We start from the raw sequence: 27,998 nt of genomic DNA on the forward strand, positions 1-27,998 counted from the left end.
AGCGTCTCCATGGCGACGGGTGTAAACAGCGCGGGCGGTGCGGGCTATGGCGGCGCGCCGCGCTCCGCCGGGCGGGTAAGGGCCGGGCCGGGCCGGAGGGAGATACGGGGGTCCGGGCCCTGCAGGGAGAGCCGAGCAGGGGCTGTGGTGCCTCCCCGGCCCTGCCCAGCACGGGCTGGGAGGCCGCGGGCGCTGTCATCCCGCCCCGCCCGCCGAGAGTCGGCGTCAGAGCAGAGCGGGCGCGGCAGGACGCGGTTCCCCACAGCCCGTCTGGAAGCGTGAAGGGAGAGTGGGGAAGGCCTTCACGGGCTGCTCCTGGGGCTTCAGGACACAACACTCCTGTAGCGAGGGCCTCGCTCACTCACAGCAGAGCAAGGAACTTGTTGAGTGCCTCCTGTGGCACTTTGCCGTTGTTAGTGTCTGTAACTAACGGTTGATAGTTAGCTATAGTTAGTTTATAGTCTGGAAAGTAGTGCCTCTCCCTACTAGTTGTTTTCCATACCATTCCTTTATCAAAGTGTCTGCCTCTACCATCGATACTGTGTTCTGGTTAGTCCGAATAGTTCGGAATAGTTATAAAAGCAGAGAGAGCTCCTTTCTTTTCCTGTCCTGGAAGGGGATGGTGTCTTCTAGCACATGGCTCCTCGTTCTGCCGGCCACCCTTTACCTGCCTTCTGAGAGCGCAGGGCTGCTCCCCAAGGGAGGGTGCGATGGCTGCTGAAGGCGACTGCAGCACAGGCAAGCCCCCCCCCCGCCCCCACCAGCACGTGCCTCCAGTCCCGGGTGAGGCCAAGTGATGAATCGGGTCCAGAGGGAGCGGCTCAGAGACCGGTCTGGAGACAAGGCTACAGCCCAAGGCACAGGAGACAGGGTTGAAGATAGTTACAGCTGCAAAGTAGCTCAGGCAAGGACATGGAGGTGCTGGAGCGTGTCCAGAGAAGGGCGACGGAGCTGGTGAGGGGTCTGGAGCACAAGTCTGATGAGGAGCGGCTGAGGGAGCTGGGGTTGTTCCGTCTGGAGAAGAGGAGGCTGAGGGGAGACCTCATCGCTCTCTCCAACTACCTGAAAGGGGGTTGTGGGGAGGTGGGTGTTGGTCTCTTCTCCCAAGTGACAAGTGACAGGACAAGAGGAAATGGCCTCAAGTTGCGCCAGGGGAGGCTCAGGCTGGATATTAGGGAAAATGTCTTTCCTGAGAGAGTGGTGAAGCATTGGAAGAGGCTGCCCAGGGAGGTGGTGGAGTCACCATCACTGGAGGTGTTCAAGGAACATGTGGACGTGGCACTGCGGGACATGGTTTAATGGGCATGGTGGGGTTGGGCTGATGGTTGGACTTGATGATCTTACAAGTCTTTTCCAACCTTAGTGATTCTGTGATTCATGGAGCTCCTGAACGAACCGACAAGAAGGTGAATGGGTGAGGGTCTCGGCTGAGGCTGGTCAGAATAATTAAGGCCCATTGGAGGCTCTGACATCTGCCTGGGCTGCCTCATAAGGAAAATTCTGGAGTGTTCATGGCCAAGCCTGCTTTTCTCTGTATGTCTTGAGCCTCCCTCCAGCACAGTGAAGGCCTAATCTATACCCACAGACAGGTTTTTCTTTTCAGATCTCAGACTTGTATGATGCAGGTAGTCTAAAAGCATGCTATCACTGCCTTTTCTGCTGGAGAGCTCCAATACAGACAGCCATGCCTACATCCATTTAAGAAAGTTTACATATAGCAAAAGAAACTTTGATTATATTGAAGTTGTATGTTTTACACTCCTGGGAAGTAGCTTTCATCAAGCAAGCAAGTTTTTCATGCTTCAATTAGTGCTAGCTTTCACCATGCTGAAAAAGCCATCAGTTCCAAAGCCAGGCTGGCTGCACCACAGTCCAAGTAACAATCATTTGCACTCATGGGGAAAGTTACAGGCACTTCTTTTTCTTCACTTAATGTGGTTGCCTGGGAACAGGCACCTTTCAGCTTCCAAACATGAGCCATCATGTAGTCTGAGACCCTGCTTTTGTCAGGTGAGTGAAAAGCTGTCCCAGCTGGTAGTGTGCTGACGGATGTGCTATAAAGATTGCTGTTATCTTAAAATCCCGTCCTGCAAGAAAAAACCAGACATGTGGTCTTGGGTGGTAAGTGCACTCAGCTTTTATGAAAGCAAATGGAAGCAGAGGCTGCTCAGTATCAAACCAGTTGCAAGTTTAGCTGCAGATAAAAGAAGGTGCATTTCTGGATAGCTGGGAACCTTATTTTGTTTAAATGCATGAAAAGTGCCCTTCAAATTCTAAACCATATGTTACTATATGTTTAAGGGTCTGTTATCTGCTGGAGACTGCCAAAACACTGCAGTTCCAACCATAGGCCGTTTCATACTCATCCTGCTCCTTGCTCCTGGAGTGTCCCTGCCCAGCGGAGCTCGACCTTCTCAGGCACGGCTCCCAGTTGCCGCTGCTTTTCCATGCCTCCCTGTAGCCAGGCACACAGCACACGCTTCCATGGCTTCCTTGCGCGGTGGCACCGTGCCATGAAAGCATGTTGTGCCAGGTACAGTCTTCTCTTGTCTATGCCATTGTGCTGATCACTAAGCAAAATTAAAAGACGAGGCCGGGTTAGTTTTCTGCTGAGGTGGTGACTTGAAGCAGTTTATAAAGAGGTCTGATGAGCAGTGACAGCAGCACAAAGTAAACAGCAGGAAAATACGGCTAGGAGGAGGAGATGGTACGGCTTTTCAAGAGCTGTAAGCTGCTAGAGCAGCTCCCGGTGTCCCAAGGAATCTTACCCAAAGGTGTGGATCCTTGGGCATGCTGACCCAGCTGCAGTTCCCGTCTCCAGCCTCACTGCCAGCTGAGGAATCGCTCCCGTGTTAATGTTTTTAGTCAGTCTAAACTGGGTAACTGCAGGTTTTCCCTTGGATTAGCAAACTAAAACAGCTCAGAGAGTTGTCCGGCTGACACTGCCTAGGCATCGGGAGCCTGTTGTGGTGGGGGAGAAACAGGACCTCCCCTTTCAGCAGTGCTGAGCTGTTACCGCATTTCACGGAGCTGCAGCTTGAAGCTGCCGCTTTACACGGTAGGGTGGCAGATCCGACAGCCCACCCGATCCCACCTCCCACCCCGACGCTGCGCTGGCCCTTGGTGGACTCCTGAAAGCTATTCCAGCTCACCCTATGCACACCTCTCCCCGAAAGCGGATGGTTGGGGAGTTAGATCTGCTCTAGGTGTAACAGCTACCTGCCAGCCGAGCGTGAAACCATGCCGGCAGCCCAAGCCAACGCTCAGATAGCGAGCTGAGCGTGTGGTCACGTTGTGCCAGCGCAGCGCAAATTCACTGTGCTCTCTGGATGGCTTCACTATATCACGACAACCCTAATTTTCCCTAAAATACACATGCAAATGTACGTTTACTTCTTCAAAGGCCTTTCACCTATACGTGCCAGTTCCTAGTCTAGGAAAGAGTTCCTGGCTGTATTTCTTCCATGGTTTTCCAGTTCTACTGGCTGTCAGGCCACCTGTGCCATGGCACTACTGCCACGCCAGAGAACTGGCTTCGCAGGCACTTTCGGGACCCCCAAATCCCGCTTCTTGACCCATGGGTAGCAGGTTTTCTAGCTTTGCTTCTAACCTCTCCTCTTCGGAAGACCAGTTTGTTCAGGCTCGCCCAGCTGCAGGGTTCAGCCTGGCTGCTTTCCTTGGGACAGCGAGGAAAGTACCAAATGTTGTGTCAGTTATCAAATAGTAAAGCCTGGAGTTCAGCCGCACCTCAAATGTTTCCATCGGTCCCTCCCTGTACATTATCCATTATCCTACTGGATATTTTCATCCATCAGGCACTTCATAATTGACTGTTTACCGTAGGTGTACATGAGCCAGACTCTCAATCTCCACTGTATATTTAGTTAATTCTGGGTATTTTGAAAAGTTTCTTTCTTGCCATTGCACAGGACCGCTCCTGGATCTTCTTCTGAGACTCCGGATTGCCAAACACGTATCAACAGTCTGAAATACATCCTGTCCAAGAAACAGAAGACTCCGGTGAGTTGAAGAATTCCAGTGAAACATCCAAACTTTAGCTAACTTGGTCAACTTTGAATCTTGCTGGAAGCCCAGGGACCATCCCAATCTATTAGGAAGTCAAGCAAGTTCTAATAATTTTAATCTTTCTTTAATATATATATAGACAGAAAATCTATATGTTGCTGCTAACTCTTGAATTTCAGATTCAGATGTCGTCTTTGTGAATTAATTGCTGCATTTTTAAGGGTGGAGGAAAGAGGAGAGGAATATAAATGTTGTTCTTGGCTGCAACTTTTTGAGTGGACGTACATGCCAAATAGTGAAGCCAGAATTTGACCCATATAGTATAAAAAAAGAAAGAAACCACATGCTGTTTAATCATAGGATAAGAGCATCCTACAGGAACATCTGCTCCCTAGTATTTATCAGTCTTAGTAAATAAAATAAACAAGCATGGAAAAAGTCTATATCCAAATTACGAAAACATAAATTCCAGGAGCATGTATACTGACGAACTAATGGGACGTTAAGGTCTATAGAAGTCATTTGTTATTTATTTTTGGGGGGTTTTTTTCATTAGCATTTTGATTGTATTTCAGGAATGTGCCACTTCTATGACAAGCTGTACGTGCTACATCAGCACAAGAACTTAAAGCATTATTTTCTCCCTAGAGCTGGGACATTCTGTAAGCACTTCCTTCATTGTACAAAAGATTTTCAACTCAATAAATCGGAATCTTACCGTTTCTCCAATGTAATCTTCTTGCATCCTGCACTGAAATTAGGGCATTTAAACTTCTGAGGCTTTCCATTTAGCTGTTTCGAGGCTTGATCAGTCTGAAGTTTGGGTTTTGAAAGTCAAACCCTCCTGTTTGCCCAGGATTATTTTTTTGTAAATCTTACAGGCAGAATAGGGATGGAATTGTATTGGACAATTGCAAACTAATTAGTTTGTTGTAATAAGATACAGTAGAGCAATCCAGCGTAGCTGGCCTTTTCTCGCCCCAAAGAAATGCTGAGAAGGTTCCAAGATAGAATTCAACAGCCTCTTAAAATTATCAAGATTTTGCTTTCAGCAGAACTTACAGTTTCTGAAGGGAATTTCATTCATCGTGTTCTTTTTTTCCTCAGACCTTAGCTTCATTACATTCGACACTGATGCAAATTCAGCAGTTTTGTGTAGGGTCACCAACCCACATTTAAAACTCTTAATCTAGAGGAGTTAACGTAGCTCAGCGTGCCCTCGCTAGGCACACCCCAGTGCAAAGCTCCCTAGTGGAAACAAGACCTAAGTCAAACCTGTCATGTTGGTTTCTATCTGGATTAATGCAAGATTCTGATTTGTTTGTGTGATGCTTTATTTCCCAGTGGTCCCAGTGTAGACCAAGAAACCATTTTTCACCCAAAGATATGAACTATTTCCCACAATCATGTAATCTAGACAGCATGAACAATAGCTACCAGGAGATTGTTCAGAGGTGTTTAACAAATGGTACCAGTCCGGGAAGGTGATTTCGTCAAAGAACAAAAAAAAATGTTTACTTGGTTTTTAGGTGTGGTCGGTCCTGCCTGAGAAGAGTTTCAGGGTACGGCCCTTGTCTTTCTATTTGACTGTACTCACAGGCAGTTGTATTGATTCTGGATTTTGGCTCTTTGTTGTGAGTTTGTAGGGCTCAGATACAGCAAAGGGATTTTTTTTTTTTCCTTTCAATCTTTTCAGCTTTCTGCTAGAGGCCATTGGTCCACGTGGCCTGCATTTGCATCTGGGCAGACAGTCCTAAGGAATCACAAACCCTGCTGCGCCCCAGAGGAGAGACGGTCTAGGTAAGCTCAGCTTGTACTACTGGTTAAGTCACCGGGATTGCTGGAAGCTGTGTTTGAAAACCAAGACCTTACGGAGCAGAACCTCTTCCAGTGTTAGTGAGAACAACGATGTTCTCCACAAGAGTTCTGCACAACAGAGAAGACACTGCTGGTTCTGACTAGTAGCTCCGTAGGAGATGTCAAGTATTTCTGCAATAGCGAGTCATACTTAGGATAAACGTTACCATAAAATGCTATCATTTCATGATTCATTGACCGACATTATACAGGATGCTGTCAGGGCGCCAAGCGCACCAACAGGCTCTGCAAGGTCTTCTCCAGTCCTAAGCGTTTGGGTGCCTGGGCTCCAGATCGGTTCTGATACGGCACAGCTGGGTGACCTGGGGCCAAGCGCTGTAAAAAGAGCTGTGTGAGAAAGAGATGCGAGAGATGCGAGAAGCCTTTCCTCAGGCTCACTCACCTTCGGTTCTTGCGGAGCTATGGTGGAGCCATGTCTATCTTGTACCTCACTGAACCCGGCCTGCTGACTTGACATCCCAGCTGGGCATCGGACCTTCCTCATCACTGCGGATTTGCCTGACCATCACTGAACGATGAACGACCCTGGCTACCATCAAGGGACCTGCTCTGCTATTTTTTTCCAAGTCCTGTGGCATTGTGCCCTGCTAGGCAGGTCACCCTCCCTGGTTGCCTTGCTGTCACCCTGTGGGGTCCCAGCTCCCCTTCAGCAGAGGCACCTAAACCCCCAGGAGCAGGGGAAGAGGTTGCAGAGCCTGTTGGTGCACTCAGGGCTCTGACAGACTGCAGGACACAGTTGTGGATGATATAATAAGGAGAGTTGTGCTTTTTAGTGTTAATTCTAGCTGGTTTTAATATGAAATATGCGTGACAACATCCAGCAAAGGGACATTTAGCCTAGAACCTTCTGAGGAACGTAGAACCTCAGGAGATGTAGTATGTTATCAGTTTTCTTTTCAAATGGCTGTTTTTCTTGACACATTTCAAATAACGTAATTAGCATTTATTCTTTTCTGCCACAGAGAACCCACTCACCTCGCTTTTTATACGAAAAAGCATTATGAAGTTCTTAAACTTAGCAATAGCAGGATGTCTTGGATAGCCTCCTGCTCCATCAAGGCATCTTAAATTGGCCATTGTATGCTTTTTTTTTTTTTTAACTGTAGTACATATATATTCTCTCATGTAAGGGAAAATAATAAAGTCCTGCTGTGAAGCAACAGGCAGTAGGAAGAAAACCAAGATCCTTGAGCTGATTTATGATGTGTTCATTCTTATACATATGACACACGTAAGTCCATGCGTCCATTCTTTTCCTGTGTCTCTGCAGCAATAAACAGACCCTTCTCACCATTCCAAAGCCACGATACTTGGAGCAACTGGAGTCCTACTTAAGGAAAGAGCTGCAGTCTCTTGATCTGACCAAAAAGAACTCCCAGGAACTGAAATTACAGGTCTGATACAAGGTTCTCTTGATTTGAAACAACGTGCTGAAATGAATTACTTAAATTGGCCATCCAAAGGAAAAAGTAGATGAGAAGAGTGGGCGCCTACGGGTAGTACTGGATAAGCGGGTTTGCAGTTCACGTTAGGGAACTTGCACAGAAAGCAGTTCATTTATATGTTGGGTTGCTGTTGTTTGCATGTTGGGTTTATGTAGAATCATAGAATGGTTTGGGTTGGAAGGGACCTTTAAAGGTCATCTAGTCCAACCCCCCTGCAATGAGCAACGACATCTTCAACTAGATCAGGTTGCTCAGAGCCCCGTCCAACCTGACCTTGAATGTTTCCAGGGATGGGGCATCTACCACCTCTCTGGGCAACTTGTTCTACCACCCTCATTGTAAAAAAATTCTTCCTTATATCTAGTCTGAATCTACCTTCTTTCAGTTTAAAACCATCACCCCTTGTCCTATCGCTACAGGCCCTACTAAAAAGTCTGTCCCCATCTTTCCTATAAGCCCCCTTTAAGTATTGAAAGGCTGCAATAAGGTCTCCTGGGAGCCTTGTCTTGTCCAGGCTGAACAACCCCAACCCTTTCAGCCTTTCCTCATAGGAGAAGTGTTCCATCCCTCTGACCATCTTTGTGGCCCTCCTTCGGACCTGCTCCAACAGGTCCATGTCTTTCCTGTGCTGGGGGCCCCAGAGCTGGACGCAGTACTCCCAGTGGGGTCTCACCAGAGCAGAGTGGAGGGGCAGAATCACCTCCCTCAACCTGCTGGCCACGCTGCTTTGGATGCAGCCCAGGATACGGTTGGCTTTCTGGGCTGCAAGCGCACATTGCTGGCTCAGGTCCAGCTTTTCATCCATCAGTACCCCCAAGTCCCTCTCCGCAGGGCTGCTCTCAATCCCTTCATCCCCCAGCCTGTGCTGATACCAGGGGTTGCCCTGACCCAGGTGCAGGACCTTGCACTTGGCCTTGCTGAACTTCATGAGGTTCACATGGGCCCACTTCTCGAGATTGTCCAGGTCCCTCTGGGACATCCCATCCCTCAGGCATGTCAACCGCACCACTCAGCTTGGTGTCATCTGCAAACTTGCTGAGGGTGCACTCAATCCCACCATCTATGTCATTGATGAAGATATTAAACAGTACTGGTCCCAATACGGACACCTGAGGGACATCACTCATCACTGATCTCCATCTGGACATTGAGCCGTTGACCACTACCCTCTGGATGTGACCATTCAGCCAATTCCTCATTCACCAAACAGTTCACCCATCAAATCCATATCTCTCCAGTTTAGAGAGAAGAATGTTGTGGGGGACCATGTCAAAGGCCTTACAGAAGTCCAGATAGATGACATCCGTAGTTCTTCCCTTGTCCACTGATGTATTCACTCCATCACAGAAGGCCACTAGGTTGGTCAGGCAAGACTTGCCCTTGGTGAAGCCATGCTGGCTGTCTTGAATCACCTCTCTGTCCTCCATGTGCCTTAGCATACCTTCTGGGAGGATCTGTTCCATGATCTTCCCAGGCACAGAGTTGTTCACATCTTCTTGCGTACTCTGCATCTTCTACAACTGTTTCTGTTTTCAAATCAAAGCCCATCTCCAAATAGACATGGTAATCTAAAATGGATGTGAAACAGAATTTAGTCACTAAACTCCTGAAGATTCCTGTGTAAACCCATAAAGCAGCAAGTGTGTAGGTTCCCAAATTTTCACTGCAAAACCTCTTAATTTCTGAAGTTAGGTTTCTGTATGTGACAAGAAGGGGCTTCCTCATCTAGCCCTTGCCTGAGCCTAATCAGGAGCCCCAAAATTCGCAGCTTCTAATAGGTCTGTTCCTGGGTGGTTTGTTGTGAGTGCTGAGGATACACCTCATGGAGACATTGGGAACCACCACTTTAATTCAAAACACAGATAGAGTAGGAGTGGGTACTCCTGTTTTTGTAATATCCTGCAATTAGAGCATTTATGCAGACTGGGAAGTTTGGATTCAATTTTCTGTGCCCAAATTAATTAAAATTCTCATTCCCAAAGGAATCCTGTAGTGATGGGGAAAGGAAGTAGTAGATGGAAGAGAATGGAGGGAAACAAAGAGTAACTAATAGCAAGAGAAAATAAAGATCTCGCAACAGTGTTTATGCTTTGAAAATATTTTTTCCTATCTTACATGACATGTTTAATGGTATTTAATAGCGAGGTGCACTCAGTGAGAACATTGCTTATTCCTAATGAAGTCTTCCCAAGGCCCAGATAAAACACGTGAGTTTGACTATCCAAGTTTTATTCTGCTGAGAAGGACAACATCTGCAGAGAGTCTCTCTACTCTGCAAAGCTTGCCATTTAACTTAACAAAACAGGCAACAAAAGCAGCAATATGATCTTGTTACATATCTTTAACATCCATATTGTAACTTGAGTTCTAGTCAGCTCCGTCAGAACAGAATCATTTTCGTTTTGGAGCTCTGCCCTGACAGATTTGATCAAAGCTTCTCTTTGGCCATTAAAATGTTTGTTTGCTCTCCATCATGCTGTGGTACCTATCAACAGGGGAGAGAACTCCACCTTCCTATGACATATTTGGGATGGCAGACCAAAGATGGAGACACAAAATAAAATGTGGTAGCAGTATTAATCACAGAATCACAGAATCATTACGGTTGGAAAAGACCTGTAAGATCATCTAGTCCAACCACCAACCCAACCCCACCATGCCCACTAAACCATGTCCCACAATGCCACATCCACACGTTCCTTGAACACCTCCAGGGATGGTGACTCCACCACCTCCCTGGGCAGCCTGTTCCAGTGTCTGACAAACCTTTCAGTGAAGAAATTTTTCCTAATATCCAATCTAAATCTCCCCTGGCACAACTTGAGGCCATTTCCTCTTGTCCTGTCACTTGTCACTTGGGAGAAGAGACCAGCACCCACCTCCCCACAACCCCCTTTCAGGTAGTTGTAGAGAGCAATGAGGTCTCCCCTCAGCCCCCTCTTCTCCAGACTGAACAACCCCAGCTCCCTCAGCCGCTCCTCATCAGACTTGTGCTCCAGACCCCTCACCAGCTCCATCGCCCTTCTCTGGACACGCTCCAGCACCTCCATGTCCTTCTTGGAGTGAGGGGCCCAAAACTGAACACAGCATTCGAGGTGCGGCCTCACCAGCGCTGAGTACAGGGGCACGATCCCCTCCCTACTCCCGCTGGCCACACCATTTCTGATACAGGCCAGGATGCCGGTGGCCTTCTTGGCCACCTGGGCACACTGCTGGCTCATATTCAGCCGGCTGTCGACCAACACCCCCAGGTCCTTTTCTGCAGGGCAGCTTTCCAGCCACTCGTCCCCAAGCCTGTAGCGTTGCATGGGGTTGTTGTGACCCAAGTGCAGGACCCGGCACTTGGCCTTGTTCAACCTCATACAACTGGCCTCGGCCCATGGATCCAGCCTGTCCAGATCCCTCTGCAGAGCCTTCCGACCCTCCAGCAGATCAACACTCCCGCCCAACTTGGTGTCCTCTGCAAACTTTCTGAGGGAGCACTCGATCCCCTCATCCAGATCGTCAATAAATTGTTATACTTATTCTCACTGTCATTAGATGCCATTTGTGTTGGACAAAACAGCTATCTCTGAATTCTGAAAAAAGTGCCTCTGAATGTTTTCTCAAGCTCTCTTTCTTCTCTCAGCCCTACAGAGAGGTCTTTGAATTCTTGATAGACAACTTCAAGACCTACAAGCCCTTGCTATCAGCTATAAAGAATGAATATGAAGTTACTTTGGGTAAGCTCTTGGACTTTGGCCTGTGGGGAAAATACACTAATGGAGACATGTTCTTACAGAGCTTAGTTGTGTTGGATACATATATGGGATGAAAAGCCTAAATAGATGTCAACTGGTAAAAGCATCTTTCTGGTCCGTTCAGTCTATTTCCTTCATACGTAAGATGAAGTTGTTGGAGGGGTTTTTTTCCGTTAATATTTCAGATTTTTAGATTGAGATTTAAGATTTTTAGATTTTTTTAAACCTTCATCACATACACCATTCAGGCAACAGCAGTTTCTCCAGGTTTTTCTGGGACAAGCACATTTGTTGTGGAGTGTATCGTACTAATATAGTTGGATGCACTTGCTCTGTTAACTTGAGGCTTGATTTACTCCTGAAGCAAGGCAGGGCAGAGAGCTGAACTGGCTGTTCCCCGTCCATTCTTAGTGTGCTTTAAACTTCGCTTGGCATCCAGATGCCGCAGTGATACCAGTACTTTGTAAGCAATCACTGAGGGCTAGAAATAGACTGTAACCAGGAGCTCATTTCACACTGGGCACTGAGCGGCTATCAAATGTCAACAGTTTTCTACTGGGACGATCTCTTAAAGGATATATATTGTTTATCCCAGTACCTGTTACCCAGACTACCTATCATTGTCCCTCATTATAGACAAAAATCTTTCTTTGCACAGTATCCTTCAAGCAGGTGAGTAAGTAAATTTTAATCACTATGTAGAAACATTTTTTTTTAAATCAGTTTCCTTCCCGAGCTCTTTAGTAGACATTTCTTTGTTTCAGCTCCCAGAGAGATTACTGGTGTCCGTGCTGTAGCCCATATTGTACTGCTTTCTGAAGCTTTTTTTTTTTAAGCATTTATTTACTGACTCCTCCATATTGCTTGGATGTGATATTTTCCTTTTTTCCTTTGAAGTCATTGGAGACCCAGCAAAACGTATCTTTTATGATAGCTTTATTTTTGGAAATCGGCTGAATGCCAGTGAACCGATTTGTGGTGGTAGCAAGTGTACTTGAAGTTCTAAGAATAAAACAAATGGAATATTACTTTTTTTTTTAAGTTGGGATTGGGGTCCTCCCACCTTTCTGGGACTCATTTTCCTAATTACAGATTTTACCTTGCCAATGAAGCCTGCATGACATCCATCTCCTTTTAGCTAAGGGTAGTGGATGGGGTTATCAGTAAGTGATTCCCAGGCCTCTTTCTCCCTGCCTAGCACAGACAACAGCTTACCCACCTGGCCGAGGAAACAGTGATCTAATCCAAGCACTCATGGCCATGGAAACAAGAAGGTCCCACATCCCCAGTCCTGACAGTGCGCTCCCACCGCTTAGAACGCACCAGCTCTGCCACTCGTTGGACATCTCTGAGCTGAGTCAACTCACCCAGCAGGAAAAACTAACACCAAGAGCTGCAAAGTTTCCTGTTGGTTTAGTGAGTTGACTTGTTCATGGAAGCGTCTGAGCTAGGGAAGAGACAAAAGCAAGTGTCTGAGAGCAGAAAGAGTACAAAAGAAAGAGAATAGGAAGGAAATTTAGAGATTTGTGGAACTGCACTCCGAAATACTTCTCTTTATTCTTAAATGATGTGCTTAAGAGAATGATGTGCTCTGACTGTGCTTAAGAGAAATAACTTCTTTAAAATCTGTGAGAGGTGGCCATTCTGAGGGCTTCTAACATTAAACTTTTATATTCTGTTTATAGTCCCTCACTACAGTGCTTGCAGTCTTAAGATGCAGCTTTGGAGCTGATAAATGGGAGAGTTTCCTTGGAGAGGTGTTTCATGACTCCGCCTAACATGCATACTCTGTAGCATTTCGACTCCCTTTGAAACTGAAACTAAACCTGCTTTACACCACAGCATTCTATTTCTCAGCCAACCGGCTATTATCTTTGTAGTGTGATTTAGCAGCGTTGTCTTCCTCTGTTTTTTCTGCCCTCGTCATAGATCCTGTACCAGCTTAGCCGGTATGACACTTACGGTGCTCACCACTGCACCCACTGCTGGGGCAGGTTCTCCCCTTAAACCTTCTAGCATTACAACGTATTCCCAGTTCAGTCAGAGTGATCTGGTTTCAAAAAAAAAAAAAAAAAAGTATTATGAAATGTTGTCCTAAAACTGGACTATATACACTGTATATTTAGCTGCATCATTTTGGCAGCACAGTGTTTGAGGTTGCTAGCACATGCCTAGCTGAGCACGCAGACCAGAGAAGGCGGCTGCCTCTGACGGGAGCAGGGTCGTGCAGCCTGTACTGGCTGCTTGCAACTGGGTGTCTTCTGCCAGAACGGGACATAAAACTGCAGCTGTAGCTCCTTTGGGTGTTAAGGTTGTACTGAGGCAGCACGGAGGCTTTACGGCATTGTTTCTGGAGTAAATCCACGTGAACGTGAAGGTACTACACAGAATTTGGGACATAGCACTGTGGAGGAGAGAGAGCCATCAAATCCCTACGGCCGTTACCTTGATCCGAGATAAAGGTTAAGTTGCTGGGAGCTCCTTTAAGACAGAGCTGAGTGACAGAGTAGGTCTTCATGGTGATGCTATCCACAGCTGAATCCATTTCTTGATTAAAATAATACTCAGGTTGCTATGTCCACAGGGCCTTCACGGTCACTCTTTTGTGGTGCTAAGACTTCTGGGTCCATCCAGCAATTCTGTATGTGCAATGAACTGCACCACCGCCTGAATTCTTTCCAAGTGGGAGAGTGTCTGTCCTTTCTTGGCATGGGGAGAGTTACAAGAGGTCATCAGAGAGCTAATGTTCTCAGATGGCACTGGCCAGTGTCCACACTGCAAAAATAATCACTTTGGCAGCCAAGGAGTTGTGCTCTAACTTCTGACATACTAGGCAGCTGCAATTAAAAATACTGTTGCGCTTAATTTGAAGGGGTTTGCTTGTGGTGGTCAGGAACCAGTTGTAAAACACTCAAACTACGCCTTGAAACAAGTTTGCTGAAGTTTTAACGTGGCGTTCTTGGCTCACAGTCGGCAACCAAACAGCACAGCAGCAGAATCCCTGTGCTAATGCTCTAATTTTTGCCATCTCTCATTCTGATATGAGTATCATAGTGAAAGAGTTTTACAAAACCTTTCATACAGTTATAGCATGGGAAGGAAACTCACACCCAAGTATAACAAGAAAAGTAGTTCCTGTTCTTAGATTCGTGTATGCGTTTTAACTCTGAAAATGCAAAATCTGTCGCATAGTTTTTGTACATAAATACTAACACCAGGTTTTACTGAGGAGGAAAAATCCTCCAAGTCAGATTATTTGGCATCCACCAGTATTTCTATCCTGTTCAGGAGAGGGAGTGAACAGTTTTGATTGCTGAATAACGCAGTTACTCACAAACAAAATAAGGCTTGCTCACAGCCTCATTTGAATCACACCGTATCCTTGGTCTTTGACCATTTTATTCTCCTGGTGGAATTCCATCTTGTCATAAAAACAAGCCTCCGCACCGAGGAGGTGGCGTCAGATGAAATTCTACCATGTAACTGTAACTAGGATGTGGGACCCAAGTCAAGTACTGTCGCTAGGTTCTATCTTTAAGAAGCATTTTCAAGTCAAAGGGGAAATGTCTGAGAGTGAAAAGCACACGTTACAGCAGAGAAAGCCAAGAAGAGCACGTGAGTTCTTTACTAGACGTACTGAAGAGAAAGGCAAAAAAAGAGGTCAACGCATACCTAAAAAGAGGGGAGAGTGGGTAGGCAACAAATTGGTACACAAAAGGTTTCATGAGACCATGCATTTGGAGACAAGAAAGCAGATCGAAGTTCATGAAGAACGTGCCTTCAAAAAAGAGGGTAAATTGCTAATTACCAGCTGCCTTTAGCCCCATGTGCTGCCTGTGCTTAAAAGGGGGACACCTTCCCACCTAGTGAAACATGACGAAGCCATCAGTGCGCATTATATCTTATCAAAACCTTAAATACTCAAGAAAACAAAATAAAATACTGTTCATCCTTTGTTTTCCAAACCAGGATAAATAGCATGAGTTGAAATCAGAAATCTTTACGAAGTTCATATGCACAGCTGGGTAAACAACAGGATAGAATCCCAAAAGACGCTACTCCCAGTCCTTGGGCACTCACCAGGCCAAGCAATAAAAGCTCCGTGTTCAGTCCCACTTCCCACCAGCACTGTTTTAAGGTTATATATCCAACAGCCCAGCTGAGAAAAATTCAGGCTTTGTTGCTCATTGTGGGACCCCACCTCTGCTTTCTTTAGCTCATCAGAAGAAGACAATTCGTGCCCTAGAGCCCCTGAAGGCGATGGTCACAACTGTGTCCGAGGAATGCACCCGGCAGATACTGGCACTGCAGGAAAAGGAGAGAGATGAAATAAATATGTTAAAGCAAGAGAAACGACATTTGTTAAAGTTCATTGACAACATGAAGAAAGAAAATAATTCTCTTCAGACTCAGGTAAATTAGACAATGATGAGTCAAATGCTTCCCAGCTTCAGTTGGATGTATTTTATACATCTGCTCTCTTACCTCCCAGCCTCTCATCCTTCGATGCCAGTAGAAGTTCTGGAGCAGGCACTGAACATCTGGCACGGTAGTGATGCTGGATCTTGGCCAGTTCCAGAGAATACCTTCCAGCAACTTATTCTGTCCCTGTTGCTGGTCACACAGGAGAAAAAAAGCCGCTACTCTTACCAGTTTCCTCTGCTGGAACCGGTGACAGAAATGTATCTTGGATGGCAACATGGGATTGTATTTGTGCTGTATTTTTAATTTTTTGTTCTCTTGGGACAGGCTGTGCTGCCGCTGTCGGAAGTCTTCACTTGTATCTCTTGTCCCATCTGGCTCTTCCAGTGTCACATTTGAAGGGGGGAAGAAATAAATATCTTCCTGGTACTCATGTTTTAAGTTCTTACTTAAAAGTACGTGCACCCTTTTACAACATTGTACCCTTAGCACCTTTAAATCTGTATCATTCATCGTACTGCTGGTACAGTTGCATTGATACCTATAGGCAAGACTAGTTAAGTCTTTCCAACTTAAATTACCACTTTATACAGTTCTTGAACAGTTTCAGCTACTCAGGCTGAAACGACACTACTGTTGGAGAGCAACAAGAGCAGGGCTGCTGCAGGAAAACGGACGAGCCAGGAGCTGAGGGTGACTGCAACGCAGTCGGAGCCCCACCAACCAGGGCACGGTCTCACAGCACCAAGCACTGGTAGCCATCGTCCTCAGCAGTTCCAGGTGAGGGATTTAAGCCCAGGGTCCATCCGTGGCAGCGGGGAGGAAGCAAGCACTCAGGAGCAGCAGGATAGGGCCAGAGTCAGGACTGGAGACAAAACTGCAACAGACATCTAAAGGGGTCCATCCAGGAGAAGAGCTACCTACAACAACAGTCCAAAGTCCAGTCAGGATACAGAGGCAGGACTGGAGGCAGATACACCTACAATATAGCTCAACGAAGACCAAAAGCCTCAGCCTGAGCTTAAACAGAGCTCCTTGGCTGCGGGCAGGTGGTGTGTGGATGGAGGGTCCAGTTGAGGCTGATCAGAACAGTTAAGGTTCTTGGGGCCCTGACAGCTACTGTAGCTAATTCAGGAAGTATCAAAGAAGTGGTAGTTGGAAGGAACACCCAGAGTCCCCGTCCAACCTCCCATGTGAAGCAGAACTATTGCCTATGTTAATCAGATCAGCCGTGAACTTGTCTGGCTTGAGTTTTGACATCCTCCCAGGACAGTGATCCTCCACCTGCCCGGGCAGCCTGTTCCAGGGTGGTACCATCCTCCTGCTGAAAAACGAGCAGGAGGAAGAAACAAATTGTCCTTGTTCTGCTGTAGTCAGAGGTGTGATAACAGCACGAGGAACTCTACCTGAACTTGCTTTCATCCACTAGTTTAAGTACTAAGTTTAAGTGGTAAAGGTGAAGAAGAACAAGCTTCAGGACAGACTATATGGGCTCCTTATTCATCTAGCTAGCACTTGGTGAACCTCAGAGGCTTTGGTTTCACTAACTAGATCAAAATGCTCATAAATATCTCTTCCATTGGCAGTCCTAGAACTAGCCAGTTCCACTTGTTGGTACTCATAGGCCTCAGTGCTTCATAGAGCCATAAAGAACCTTCTCTGAAAGGAGAAACCGAGAATTTATGCAAAGTTATGCTTGCCTTGCCTAAGAATGGAACCCAGCATCCAAATTCTAGTTTGGGCTATTTAAGTTTTACAACTTGGATGAAGGAGGTTGGGAAAAAGAATTCTGCTAAACCCAGAAATCCATTTTTGAGACAGCATTCAAATGTTCTAACTGTGGCATGGTTAGGTATTCAAAAATTCCTTGGAAAGAACCACCTAAGCTGCTGACTTGTCTGCTGGTGGCAGCGCGGTTGTGGCTACGATGGTGTAGGACACAGGCAAAACAGCGTTGCTACAGGGGGCTTGTATTTTTATGAGTCCAACAAACAGAATTCAGAATTCTCATCAGAATCAGAATAGTCAGAGTTCCCGAGGCACTAGTTGTCTTCCGAGCAACAACTAAACCACCGTCTTGATTCATTCCCTGTCCAGCAGACTAGGCAGGCCATGACAGCGACAGGATCTGATCACGTAATGAAATGCACATCGTGGGAACAAGCTATGGTTTTACACATAATCCCAGGTCTTAGACTTCCAGATTTCTGATAGCTTTACTTTGCTGCTAATTTAAAATGTAATTAAAATTTAAAATTACAACAAAAAATTAAAGATACAGCACAAATACAATCCCATGTTGCCATCCAAGATACATTTCTGTCACCAGTTCCAGCGGAGGAAACTGGTAAGAGTAGCGGCTTTTTTTCTCCTGTGTGACCAGCAACAGGGACCGAGTAAGTTGCTGGAAGATTTTCTAAATACGGGCTTACAACAGAGAAATGGTGTCACTCAGATGATGAAATGTATATAATTCTCTCTCTAGAAGGCTAAACACTCAGATGGAATAGCCTTTTGCACACTACATCTGAGTCTGAACTCTCCTGTCGTATTTCCATCCCGTCCATCCTTTTCCACAGTGTTATCTCTTGCCCGCTCTCCTGCTCGTTTGTCCCATTTTGCTTCCCTTATCCCACTCTCTGCTCCTTAGTTTCTGCTCTAGACCCACCGAACCAATCCAAGAGCTCCCGCTGATGCCATGCTCCTGATCAATTCAAGCCTCTGTGTCCTGCAGGTGGAGCATCTGCGGAGAAGCGTGGCTGAGGACTATGCTCGCTATCTCAATGAGTACGGTGCCCGCAAACTGCTTCTAGCAAAACTGAATGATATGCATAATGAACGGCTGGACAGGACACGTCACCAAAACCAAGGTAGAGAAAGAGGATCTCTGTAAGAACCTGTCCTACACAGACATCCAAATGCAAATCCGTGGGTACAGCATTGCAGGAAAAATTCAGAGTACCTCTGAAATATCTTCAGATATGCTTTGATTCTTAAAAGAATTCAGACAAATGCATGGCCAAAAAGTCCATAAACAGGTAGGAAAGGGAATAGGCAGGGATGTACCTAATAGCCTGATCTGATTCAGTAAGTCATTGCTTGTATTCCCGTACGCTCTTGCTTAGCACAACAGGTAAACTGAAAGCAGGAGCTGCCCAATGCAAAGGTTCCTTATGTTTTTTGGCTCCGGTGCCGACTGTCAGCCCATCTCACGCAGCCACAGCTGCCGGCTTTGTGCCTGTCCACAAGGACCCACAAAACCCCTGAAATTCTGGTGTCTCAAATACCTGGCAGAGAGGTCACTCTGTTGATCCACAGTCTGGTTACAGGCACCCATAGTGCCACTGCTTCTTACGCGCTGGCTGTAGCCATTGCATCTGGGTAAGGCTCTCCCCGCCTGTGATCCTTTCCGTTAATCAAAAGCAAGCCTGAGCCTTTGAATATGTACGTGTGCGTGAGAGAGAAGGCAAGACGGTGGGAACGTGAACACTGCAACGTACTCCTGGACTTGCAGTTCTTCAATAATAATACAGTCTACGCCCATTCAGCTCTTGCCGACACTTTGTAAGGTTATGTGGTCTAAAAGCTTCATAGGCAATTTAGAAAACTACGACCGCGATGTTACTGTCACGGGCTTTCATCAATGGCTGTTGTTTAAAGACGCCAAGGGTGAAGATGTGGTGAAGTTAACTTTGGCATTAAAGATAGCTCGGCAGGACCTCACAAAAGCCCAGGTGAAGATGAACGCAATGATAGCAGACTACGGAGATGTTGTGCCCAGGAGAGATTTTGAATCACTGGAGAAAAAACACTCCGAGTTACTTCAGGAGGTGAGCATAGGCTCCTAATTTTCAAGCTATAGCACGTAAATACAAATGTAACATGATGCTTCGGTATTCAGGTTGGGGTAGGGACTCGGTAAACCTAGAGCTCACATACGGGCATTTCTTTGGGTTTTGTACATACGTGAAAAGCCACTGTCTTCTAATCCCCAAAAGCTCCCTATCTATTGGAATCTCATACTGCCAGAGCGCTCAAAATCAGTGTACCATCACAAACCCTTAACATCAGTTTTAACTGAATTAACACAGTAAAAGCAATAACGGCCCACCGACCACCAAGAGCCCACAGATTACAGCTTGAGAACTACTGTCTGAAGTCATCATATATATAAATAAACGAACTAGGTTCACCTCACGTACATTGCAGTTGTCTCCAAACCACGGCTAACTGAAACTGCTGCTGGGCTACTAATGCTTAGCTGTCTAGCTGGGGTTTTGTCTTTTCCAGTAGTATTAAATGGTTTCTTTAGCCTACTGAAACTCCAAGGTCATCAACTCAACTATGGGGCCGATCAATGCATTTTCCAGCTGTGAAAGAACGGGACTAGGTTCCTCATGTTGTATCGGTTTGCTGCCTTTTCAGACTAAACGTTTGCTTGCCATATTACGTGCAGGACAGCGAAGGGATAACACACACCAGTGACTGGGATGGGCTCTGCTTCCAACCCCGCAGTGGCGGAGTGGCAGTGACCTGATCTCCAGAAGGAGGATGAAAAAGAGAACACGTAGTTAGTGCGCAGCTGCGAAGAGGGATGGATGAAAATCTCCATTAAGGCAAAAAAGTACTACCCACTTCTGTGCTACAGAAAAGCGGCGCTGGGCTGTCCCGGATACATTTGGGCCATTGGCAGCTCCATTCCAGCCCCGACCATCAGCACAGCTTGATCCACTGTTCATGTACCTACATCGTGACATAATAAATACAGACACAGCCCTCAAAACCCAGACTAGAGCTGTGGTTACCTCTGAATCACAACGTACCTTTGTAGCGGTAGAGCAAAGATAAATCATAGAAAAAAGAAGTGCTTTCTAAATAACGTATAGTGGATCTGAAGGGGATGCATGTAAACATTTCTAGAACAAAACCCGAGGTTTCTCTTGCTGTCTCCTAGTGGATCATTACCTATTTTTAAACACAAAACCAGGTATAAATGGGTCATTGACATGTTTTGTCAGAAGGTTTTGTAAATGGTAACAATAAAATTTAATTAATTATTTATTTTTCTTCCAATCTAGAAGCAATTAGCCAGGGACAGCTCTCTAAGTCTATGGACTACACCGACTGCTCACTGGAGCTGTCTGACAACGACAGAAAATTTCCATTACTCTGGTTAGTTTGTTACAATCCTCCTTTCTGTATCCTCTAGCTGAAGACTCTGCAGAAGGATTTTGATCGCCTCCATAAGGAACATGAGACACTGCTGGAGATCCACAGACAGACTGCAGAAGAGCGAGACAACTTCTGCGCTGAACTCCAGCGAGTTCAGCACAACTGCACGCCCCGGCCGAACTGGGCAAAGTGTTCAGGTGCCAAACGCATTCAGTACTGGTTTGCTTAAGGCAGCTCATCTTTAAACACTTTGCTATGGTGCATTTCTTACCTGCAACGCCCCTTTTTCTCCTAGGCTTCTAGACGGTAGCCCGAGAGGAGCTTGCGGGGTATTTTGTTTTGCCTTAGACATCTTAGGAGACAACCTAGATGTCTAGAGATCTGTATCCATCGTAAGGCTCCTAGTGGGATTCACACAAAACCAGGATGCGCGGGTGCATTCTCCGCTCCTAGCAGCTCAGCGTCCTTTTGCTGTTGCAGAGGTGATTCCCGGGGGAGCTGACCGCTGGGGCTGTCTGGCTGAGGGGAAGACCAGCGATCAGCTGGTGGATGTGCTTCTGGAAGAAATAGGAACAGGAGCGCTAAAGGAGATAAACGTCTTCCCTGGATGGGTACGTGCAAGCTTTCTTCTTTGCTTGTTTCCACTGAGATTAATTGGTAATAAATATCCATTAGGAAGGTGGGAGAATTGCTTTCATGGCTGGTATCTTCAATGTTCACCTTCCCATTAGTGTAAGCACCCAAAACTTTAAAGCTAGGGAAACTCAGGTGCCATAGAAAAGCTGAAAGTGAGAGCAAGCATACTGAAGACAGCTGAAGTAGCCACGCCTTACGATGATGCCACACGAATCACCAGACATGCTGGTATTACTAGTGGGCTAGACCCCTTATTAATGCAGCTGAGACAAATTAACAGCTTCCTGCTGCTGAAAAACCTCATCCTTCTCCCATCCCCGCTCCCTGGTACTGGCTGGGACGATGGGGAAGTAGCCAGCAGATCGGTACTCATTTTCTCCCAGATTAGTTCTCTGCTGATGAGATGAACTCAGACAAGCACTAGAATGACTAAGTAGCAAGACTTCATAGCAGGGAATGACTACTTCTCCTGACATCAGGAAGTTAATTCAACTCACGCTGTCCCATTGCACCGCACCCCAGCACGTGGGAGAATCAGGAAATGCTCCAGGGACAAGGAAACATTACAAGGATTCTTCACGTCGTACCAAGCATAACTGTATCCAAAGGTTTTCTCAGGGACAGAGTAGCATTTCTTTGGTCCTTCAACATCTCTTTCTCAGTCTTTCCAGAAGCTTGAACTGTTTGATCCAAGGAAGATCTTTCCTTTTCTATTTCTGCCAGGCAGAACCTTTCACACAGTCCCATTTTGTCTAAGGACAAGGTCCATCAGCTCACTGCCACTGAGAGAAGGTCCTACAACCTCCTCCTCTGCAGCTCCAGTTCCAGCCAAAAGCCCCACACTCACCACAGAGTTTCCTGTACAACGCAGAGGGCTTTAGCGTCACTCTGCTGTAATAAAAAACTTATGGACTGCGAATAGAACAGAATATATTACACTAGCGATCAGGTATACTCACAGCTGCCTGGGCACAACAGGCAGGGCATCGAGCAAAGGTACTCGTGAACTAAGTTTTAAGTAGCGTCACTGCGGGGAGTGGGCAATGCGGCTATTGTGGGCCCCTGCTCCACCCTGGAGCGCTTGAGACACACTGCAGAGGTGCGGGCGGATGCGTTTTCTAGCACTGGGAATGAGACCCACACAAATGACTCATTTTAACGGCTTTAGATGCTGACAACGTGGCTTTGGTGCTGCATCGCTGCCAGCGAGGTGAACGCTTTATCTGTATCTGTGTTTCTTTTCCACTACTTAGGGCAAAGGTGACGAGGTACCTGTGTACCTGAGGCATGAAGGTGAAGTCAAGAACAAAAACCTGACTAAGAAGGATGTGGTGAACATCCTAAAGGATGTCTGGAAGGAGAAAATTGCACTAGAACAGCAGGTTTGTCCCATTTTGCTTCTCAACAAACAGCATTTGCTATGGCAGTCAGTCCCGTTTGGGAAGCCGGGTCTCACCCGTGTCCTGCCTAGTGTTTCATCTGCATCGAGCTGCATAAAACATCGTAAGAACAAACCGCTTCAGCTGGCAACAACCCCGCGCCTGGCAGGGCTCCCTGGCGATCCCGCTCATGAATTAGGGCAGTGTCACATGGATAACTGGAGTAGCTCCATCCCAGGTCGAAGAGGTTTCTGCAGCTCCTGCTCCCGGGATAGCTGAAGCAGCTGATGCTCAGCCACCACTGCGAATTCAGAGGCATGCAGGAAACCAGGAGTCAGCACCGGTTGCTTTGATGTCCAGGGCTGTGAACTGCAGCGGTCCAGCAGCTCTTGCAAGAGCAGCTAAGCTGTCCCCGAAGATTCCTCCACCAGGCAGGGTGCCCAAGGGAGGCACCACTGCAGCAGCCACCCTGAGCGAAATCAGCCACGCTCGTCAGTCTGAGACCTTAGCTGGATCGACCGCTGCTATTCTGGGGTGTGATGGTGCTCCGTATACCGGCGTGCCGTCATGACTACACAGCGTCTGTTCTGTGGTGGTGGAAACCTCCGCAACATCCGTGCAGCCAAAGCAAAGTGAGGGGGTTTTTTTGCTGGGTTGATTTTAACCCGTATCAACCCGTTATTAAACTCCTTAGTGTTTGTGCCCATGCGACAGAGGAACAGGTGGCACTGCAGGAAAAACGAGGAGCAGGGACAACAAATAATTTATGTTGATAAATGAATTAATATAAAAGTGTTTTGGTTTTGTTACACAAAAACCAAAAGAATTTCCCCTTCTTTCTCCAGGGTGGGGCGGGAGTGACAACTGGAAGCCAAAGGGGTGAGGTGTGTCTTCTCTGCCAAGGCAGACGTTATGCGTTGCCTCTCTGGGGCGATACAAGACTCTAAAAGAGAATAAAAGTGGCTGTTTAATTCTTCCCATGTTAGGGACAAGTATGATACCATCTCCCCAGATAGTGGACAAGCCCTGTTACTGTGCCTCAGTCATATAAGAGCAACCTTGAGAGAGGCAAAGTCACTTTACAGATTTCTTCTCTTGAGCTAGAAGCCTAGAAACATCTCTGAGATCAGCCTTAAGTGGCTTAATGTTTTCTGTGGCAGCTGTCTTTTACTTTCAGCTTGATTTCCTGAGGAAATAGGGTTGCTGCAATCATTGTCTGGCTCTACTTGTCTCCAGTAACTGCTTCCATTTCTCAGCCCATGAGCCAAGCTCAGCTAAATCTGACAGAGGGGTGGCACCTCACAGGTAGCAAGTTCTTACACATTTCACAAAAATAGGTAGGAGAAGTGCGACTTTATCAGTGGTCTCAGTAACGGAAGAGTTTCATTGGAATCTTACCCACATTTAGAGAACAAACCTGGGAGAAGCATTTTGAATGATCTAATAACAGGCAAGACCCCAACCAGCACTAGCACCGTGTTAGCGCTGTGTGAGATCCCCAACGGACAGACATCTATACACAAACAGCTGGAATCAAATGGGCAGATTTGATTTAGTTCTGTTGCTTATAGGAGTTACTCACTTGTTATCTGCAGACGGGGAAGCGATCCAGTCTTCCCGAGTTCTTTCTCAGCTACCTCCAGAAGAAGTACGGAGATGCCGCTGCCATGGAGTGGTCTTACAGCCTCTACGAGAACATGCGACTCTATCGATCAAACCATGTCCTGAGCTCATTCTATGACATACTCACCGGGAAGGTAGGCAACCCCGCAACCCAACGCCGCACCTCTGCCCAGGCATCTGGTGTGACAGGCAGAAGGCAAGGGAAGCGTTCCTCTGCAAAGCAGCTTCACCTCCCATTCCTCCCCCTGGGAAGCTGCACCTTCTCATGAGGATAAAAGTAAACACCGACACACGCTACAGAAGGGAATCCTGTACGTGCAAGACATGGCAGGATATTACTGCTCCCAACAGAGCTTCTAGAAGACCTCATTTCTTTCAAATGCTTTAGTCACATCGTATCTGCCCTCTCCGACGAGAGGCTCCTGTTTGCAACACTTACATACATGCCTTTCCCTCCCAGTAGGTCTTTCCTGGCCCATGACCTGTCCCCTGTGCCATTTGTGAAGATCAGGACACAGTTTCTGACCTGCAGCGTCGTCCAGGCCCTGGCAGCCTTGCTCCCTGCTCCCCAGCGCCGTGTCAGAGCTGGAGAGTTCTAGCTACACGGCCACGTCTTTCCATCTCCTGCAACATAAAGACATGCAGCCCCCCCAGGTCCTCTTATGTCTTGCTTGGAAATGGAAAAGTGGCTGGGACCAAGTGCCACCATCCAGGCGGGGAGGCCACCGCCATGCTGGGGGATCCAGGGCGTGCACCTGCGGCTTTAAGAGTTTAATCAAGTTGTTCGACAAGACGCCACTGTGTTGCTTGCTTAATTATTTGTAAATCCCTAAAAGCCGCTCAGGTGAAAGTTGCTTTAGAAGCGAGCACAGTCCTTTTGCAGTTTTGCTTCCCCTTTCAAAGGTAGCCCAAGGGACAACAGATGAGGTGGTTACTGACCTGTGAACCTTCCCTGTTTCACAGGTGGGTGAAGAAGAGTACCACCGCCAGAACCAGCTGATTTCCAACCTGCAAAAGGAGCTGGCTGCCTGCGACAGCTCGAACAGCGGATCCCTGACCAGGAAGCAGTTCAGGCAAGAGGCCAACTGTTGCCCACCGAGCTCTGCCCACATCTGGCAGACGTCAGATGTCGTGATACGCTGAGTCTGCTTTGCTTATCTTCCATGCCAGCCAGGGGCGGAGGGTTTTTTCCTCTCTTTTAAATTCCTGTGCAGACAGCTCTAGCAAGTCTGTCCTTGTTAACCTCTGCATTAGGCTTAGAATAACGTGAATACTGCAAGTTTTGAGTAGCGTAACTGAAGAGGCTCGAGAGCAGACATGCTTCACACATGCAGTGGGACAGGCTGGCAGCCCCTGCGCCCTGCCACGCTCCCTGAGGGGACACGGGACCCTGCGCAGTGCTCCCACGAGCTCCTGTGATAGGTCACAAAGCATTTCTGTGACTTTTGCTACAGGCGCAAGGTTTGTCAATCTTCTCCCAGTTCATGAATCAGCTGTGCCTTAAGTGAAACTCTAAACACAGCATGTCTTTGGGTCATGGCACAGAAGAAAAGCAGCAGCCGTTTCCAGCGCTTAGCTGGGAACACGGCTCTGGTGCGGACACGCTACCCAATTCCGTCTGGGCTACCAGCTAACCGATCCGGTTGCATTCGGGTCTCCCACACGGCTCAGCATCCAACGCTCACCTGAGTCCTAAGCACTGCTGAAAGCTTTGCCCTTGTTTTGGTGGCTGAAGGCGCTTCTTGAAATGTGTTTCCTGTGAAAGCAATGAATTTTTGAAGGTCTGACCCATGGAATACATGCACACGCTGGTAGCCTAAAAAAGAGCCAGCCGCACTCTGGCCGGTCGTTACACCACGCTAGCAGTCGTTAAGCGTCGTTAAACGCTAGCGTCATTAAGCACACTTTTGTCCGTATTGCCTGTCTCCATACAGCATGGCTGTCAGGGAAGCTTTTCCCCTGAAAAGGAAAGAGTCAATCCAAGAGCTAGTGGATGCCAGCAGGTACAAGCTGGACAGCACCAAAGACCTCATCGACTACATATCCTTATTCAAAGAAGTAAGCTGATGTTACTTAAGTTTTCCTTTTGATTCAGATTAAGCCTAATTGAGGGCTGAAATTAGTCTTATCAGACTAACCAGGTTTATCAGACTAACCAAGTTGCAGTGCCCACCACAAGCTCTAACACCCAACGGCCATCTGCAGACAACGGCAAGGCAAGCTTGTGCCTTTTCTGTCATAGTTCTCCTTCCATGTTCTCTCTCTTCATTTCCACTTTTCACGTGGAAATGCCATTTCTAGGAAAGCTGAGTTATTTTAATACATATTGTGGGGCAGCTCCTATCCAGACTGGAACATGTGTTCAGTGCTAACGCACCTGTAATTTCTTTCAGGATGAGGAAGGGAACGCCGAACCTTTCGTCGCAAAGCTCAGGAGCCAGTACGTCAGGGAGAGGCAGGAGTACCTGAGACAGCTGAAGAACAAGCTGGGAGATTTATCGTAAGTATGGAGGGAAGGAGCTGACGGGGACAGCAGATGAGGACAGCGCGTGCAGAGGGAACCCCGCTGTGGACACGGGAGTGCGTGGCCAGCGCAGAGTCCCCTGCACTAACCAGAGGGCCCCAGCTGTGAATATTGCAGTAAATACCAAAACCTGGCTGAGTTCTGCTCTACAAAACACTGCCCATGGTCAGTTCCTGACCCAAAGGACTTGGATATGGCAGGCAGTGAGTAGAGAAGATTGGTTGTACCAATAATCCCCCTTCAGTACCTGAGGTCTTGTATCTCAACACTCCTCAGCTCTCCAAAAAGAGCAGTAAAATCCTTCACATCCTCAGAGAGGGGTTCTGAGGAGCAGAAAGAGTCAACAGGACTGAGAAATGCAGATTTAAAGAAATAATTCCACCTCAAAACAAGATAAACAAGAGGTAGTTACTGCATAGGAAAGAAGTCTGGTGCCAGGCATCGAGGAGAACACTGAAGGTGGGCAGATGCCCATGATGTTAAGTGCTGTCCAACGTGGACAATGAATTAGCACGGGAAAATGTCGTTCGGTAACAAAGGATATCACAGTGCACAACAAAGGGAATTTAAGGTCTTCCCAGGTTGGTACAAGTCTAACATCTCCTACCTTCTGTTCAGTTTGAAATTTAGTACTTAGCAGTCTTTATTACATGCATATTTAAAAAACAAAGGGATACTAGTAGAGGCAGAGATAAAAATATCAAAAGACATCTCTGCTCTGCAATTCAAGCAGCACAGATTCTCACTGTGGCACAAATACATAAATATTCCTTTCACACACCACAGCAGAGCGGTGACTGAGTTGTTTTTGAACAGAGAGGTGAACGCAGATGATCTGAAGACCGCCTTCTGCACGATCGATCCTGACATTGATGATCGGACGCTAGATACCTACATCGGCCTGGCTTATCAGGTCCGAAGAGAACAGCCAGACCAAGAAGTTGTCCCTGTGGAAACCGCACTTGAGAGACTACTCGCTGGAGATGTGAGACGAGTAGGGCCCTCACCCAGGGAGGGAAGCACGACAGGCTTTGAAGGAGAGTAAGGAGACTTCCAGTATTAAGAATAAATGGACTGTTTGATCTCCAGGTTCGGATACCAAGTGGAGAGTCAGAATTACTGCACTAAATACTTCTTCCCATGCACACAGAGA

At 47.0% G+C, this 27,998-nt stretch overlaps 1 protein-coding gene across 1 annotated transcript; it reads left to right on the forward strand.

Moving 5' to 3' along the window:
* The first annotated feature begins 46 nt into the window (after positions 1-46).
* Positions 47-27,890, forward strand: TSNAXIP1 (translin associated factor X interacting protein 1). The gene is made up of 16 exons (XM_059825075.1): positions 47-75; positions 3,930-4,020; positions 5,723-5,826; positions 7,175-7,298; positions 10,978-11,071; positions 15,306-15,502; positions 18,246-18,381; positions 19,172-19,341; positions 20,721-20,880; positions 21,164-21,294; positions 22,573-22,701; positions 24,294-24,455; positions 25,285-25,394; positions 26,256-26,379; positions 26,715-26,821; positions 27,662-27,890. The coding sequence occupies exons 1-16, from the start codon at positions 47-49 to the stop codon at positions 27,888-27,890; spliced, it is 2,097 nt and encodes a 698-aa protein (XP_059681058.1).
* The last annotated feature ends 108 nt before the right edge of the window (positions 27,891-27,998 follow it).

Source organism: Gavia stellata, chromosome 15 (assembly GCF_030936135.1).
Source record: "Gavia stellata isolate bGavSte3 chromosome 15, bGavSte3.hap2, whole genome shotgun sequence".
In the NCBI taxonomy this organism is placed as follows: Eukaryota; Metazoa; Chordata; class Aves; order Gaviiformes; family Gaviidae; genus Gavia; species Gavia stellata.

Excerpts from the sequence above, each read along its gene's own strand:
- TSNAXIP1 (XM_059825075.1), top strand. The coding sequence starts at position 47 with ATGGCGGCGCGCCGCGCTCCGCCGGGCGG. Across the intron at positions 18,382-19,171 it reads GACACGTCACCAAAACCAAG|ACGCCAAGGGTGAAGATGTG; the intron begins GTAGAGAAAGAG and ends TGTTGTTTAAAG. Across the intron at positions 21,295-22,572 it reads TAAACGTCTTCCCTGGATGG|GGCAAAGGTGACGAGGTACC; the intron begins GTACGTGCAAGC and ends TCCACTACTTAG.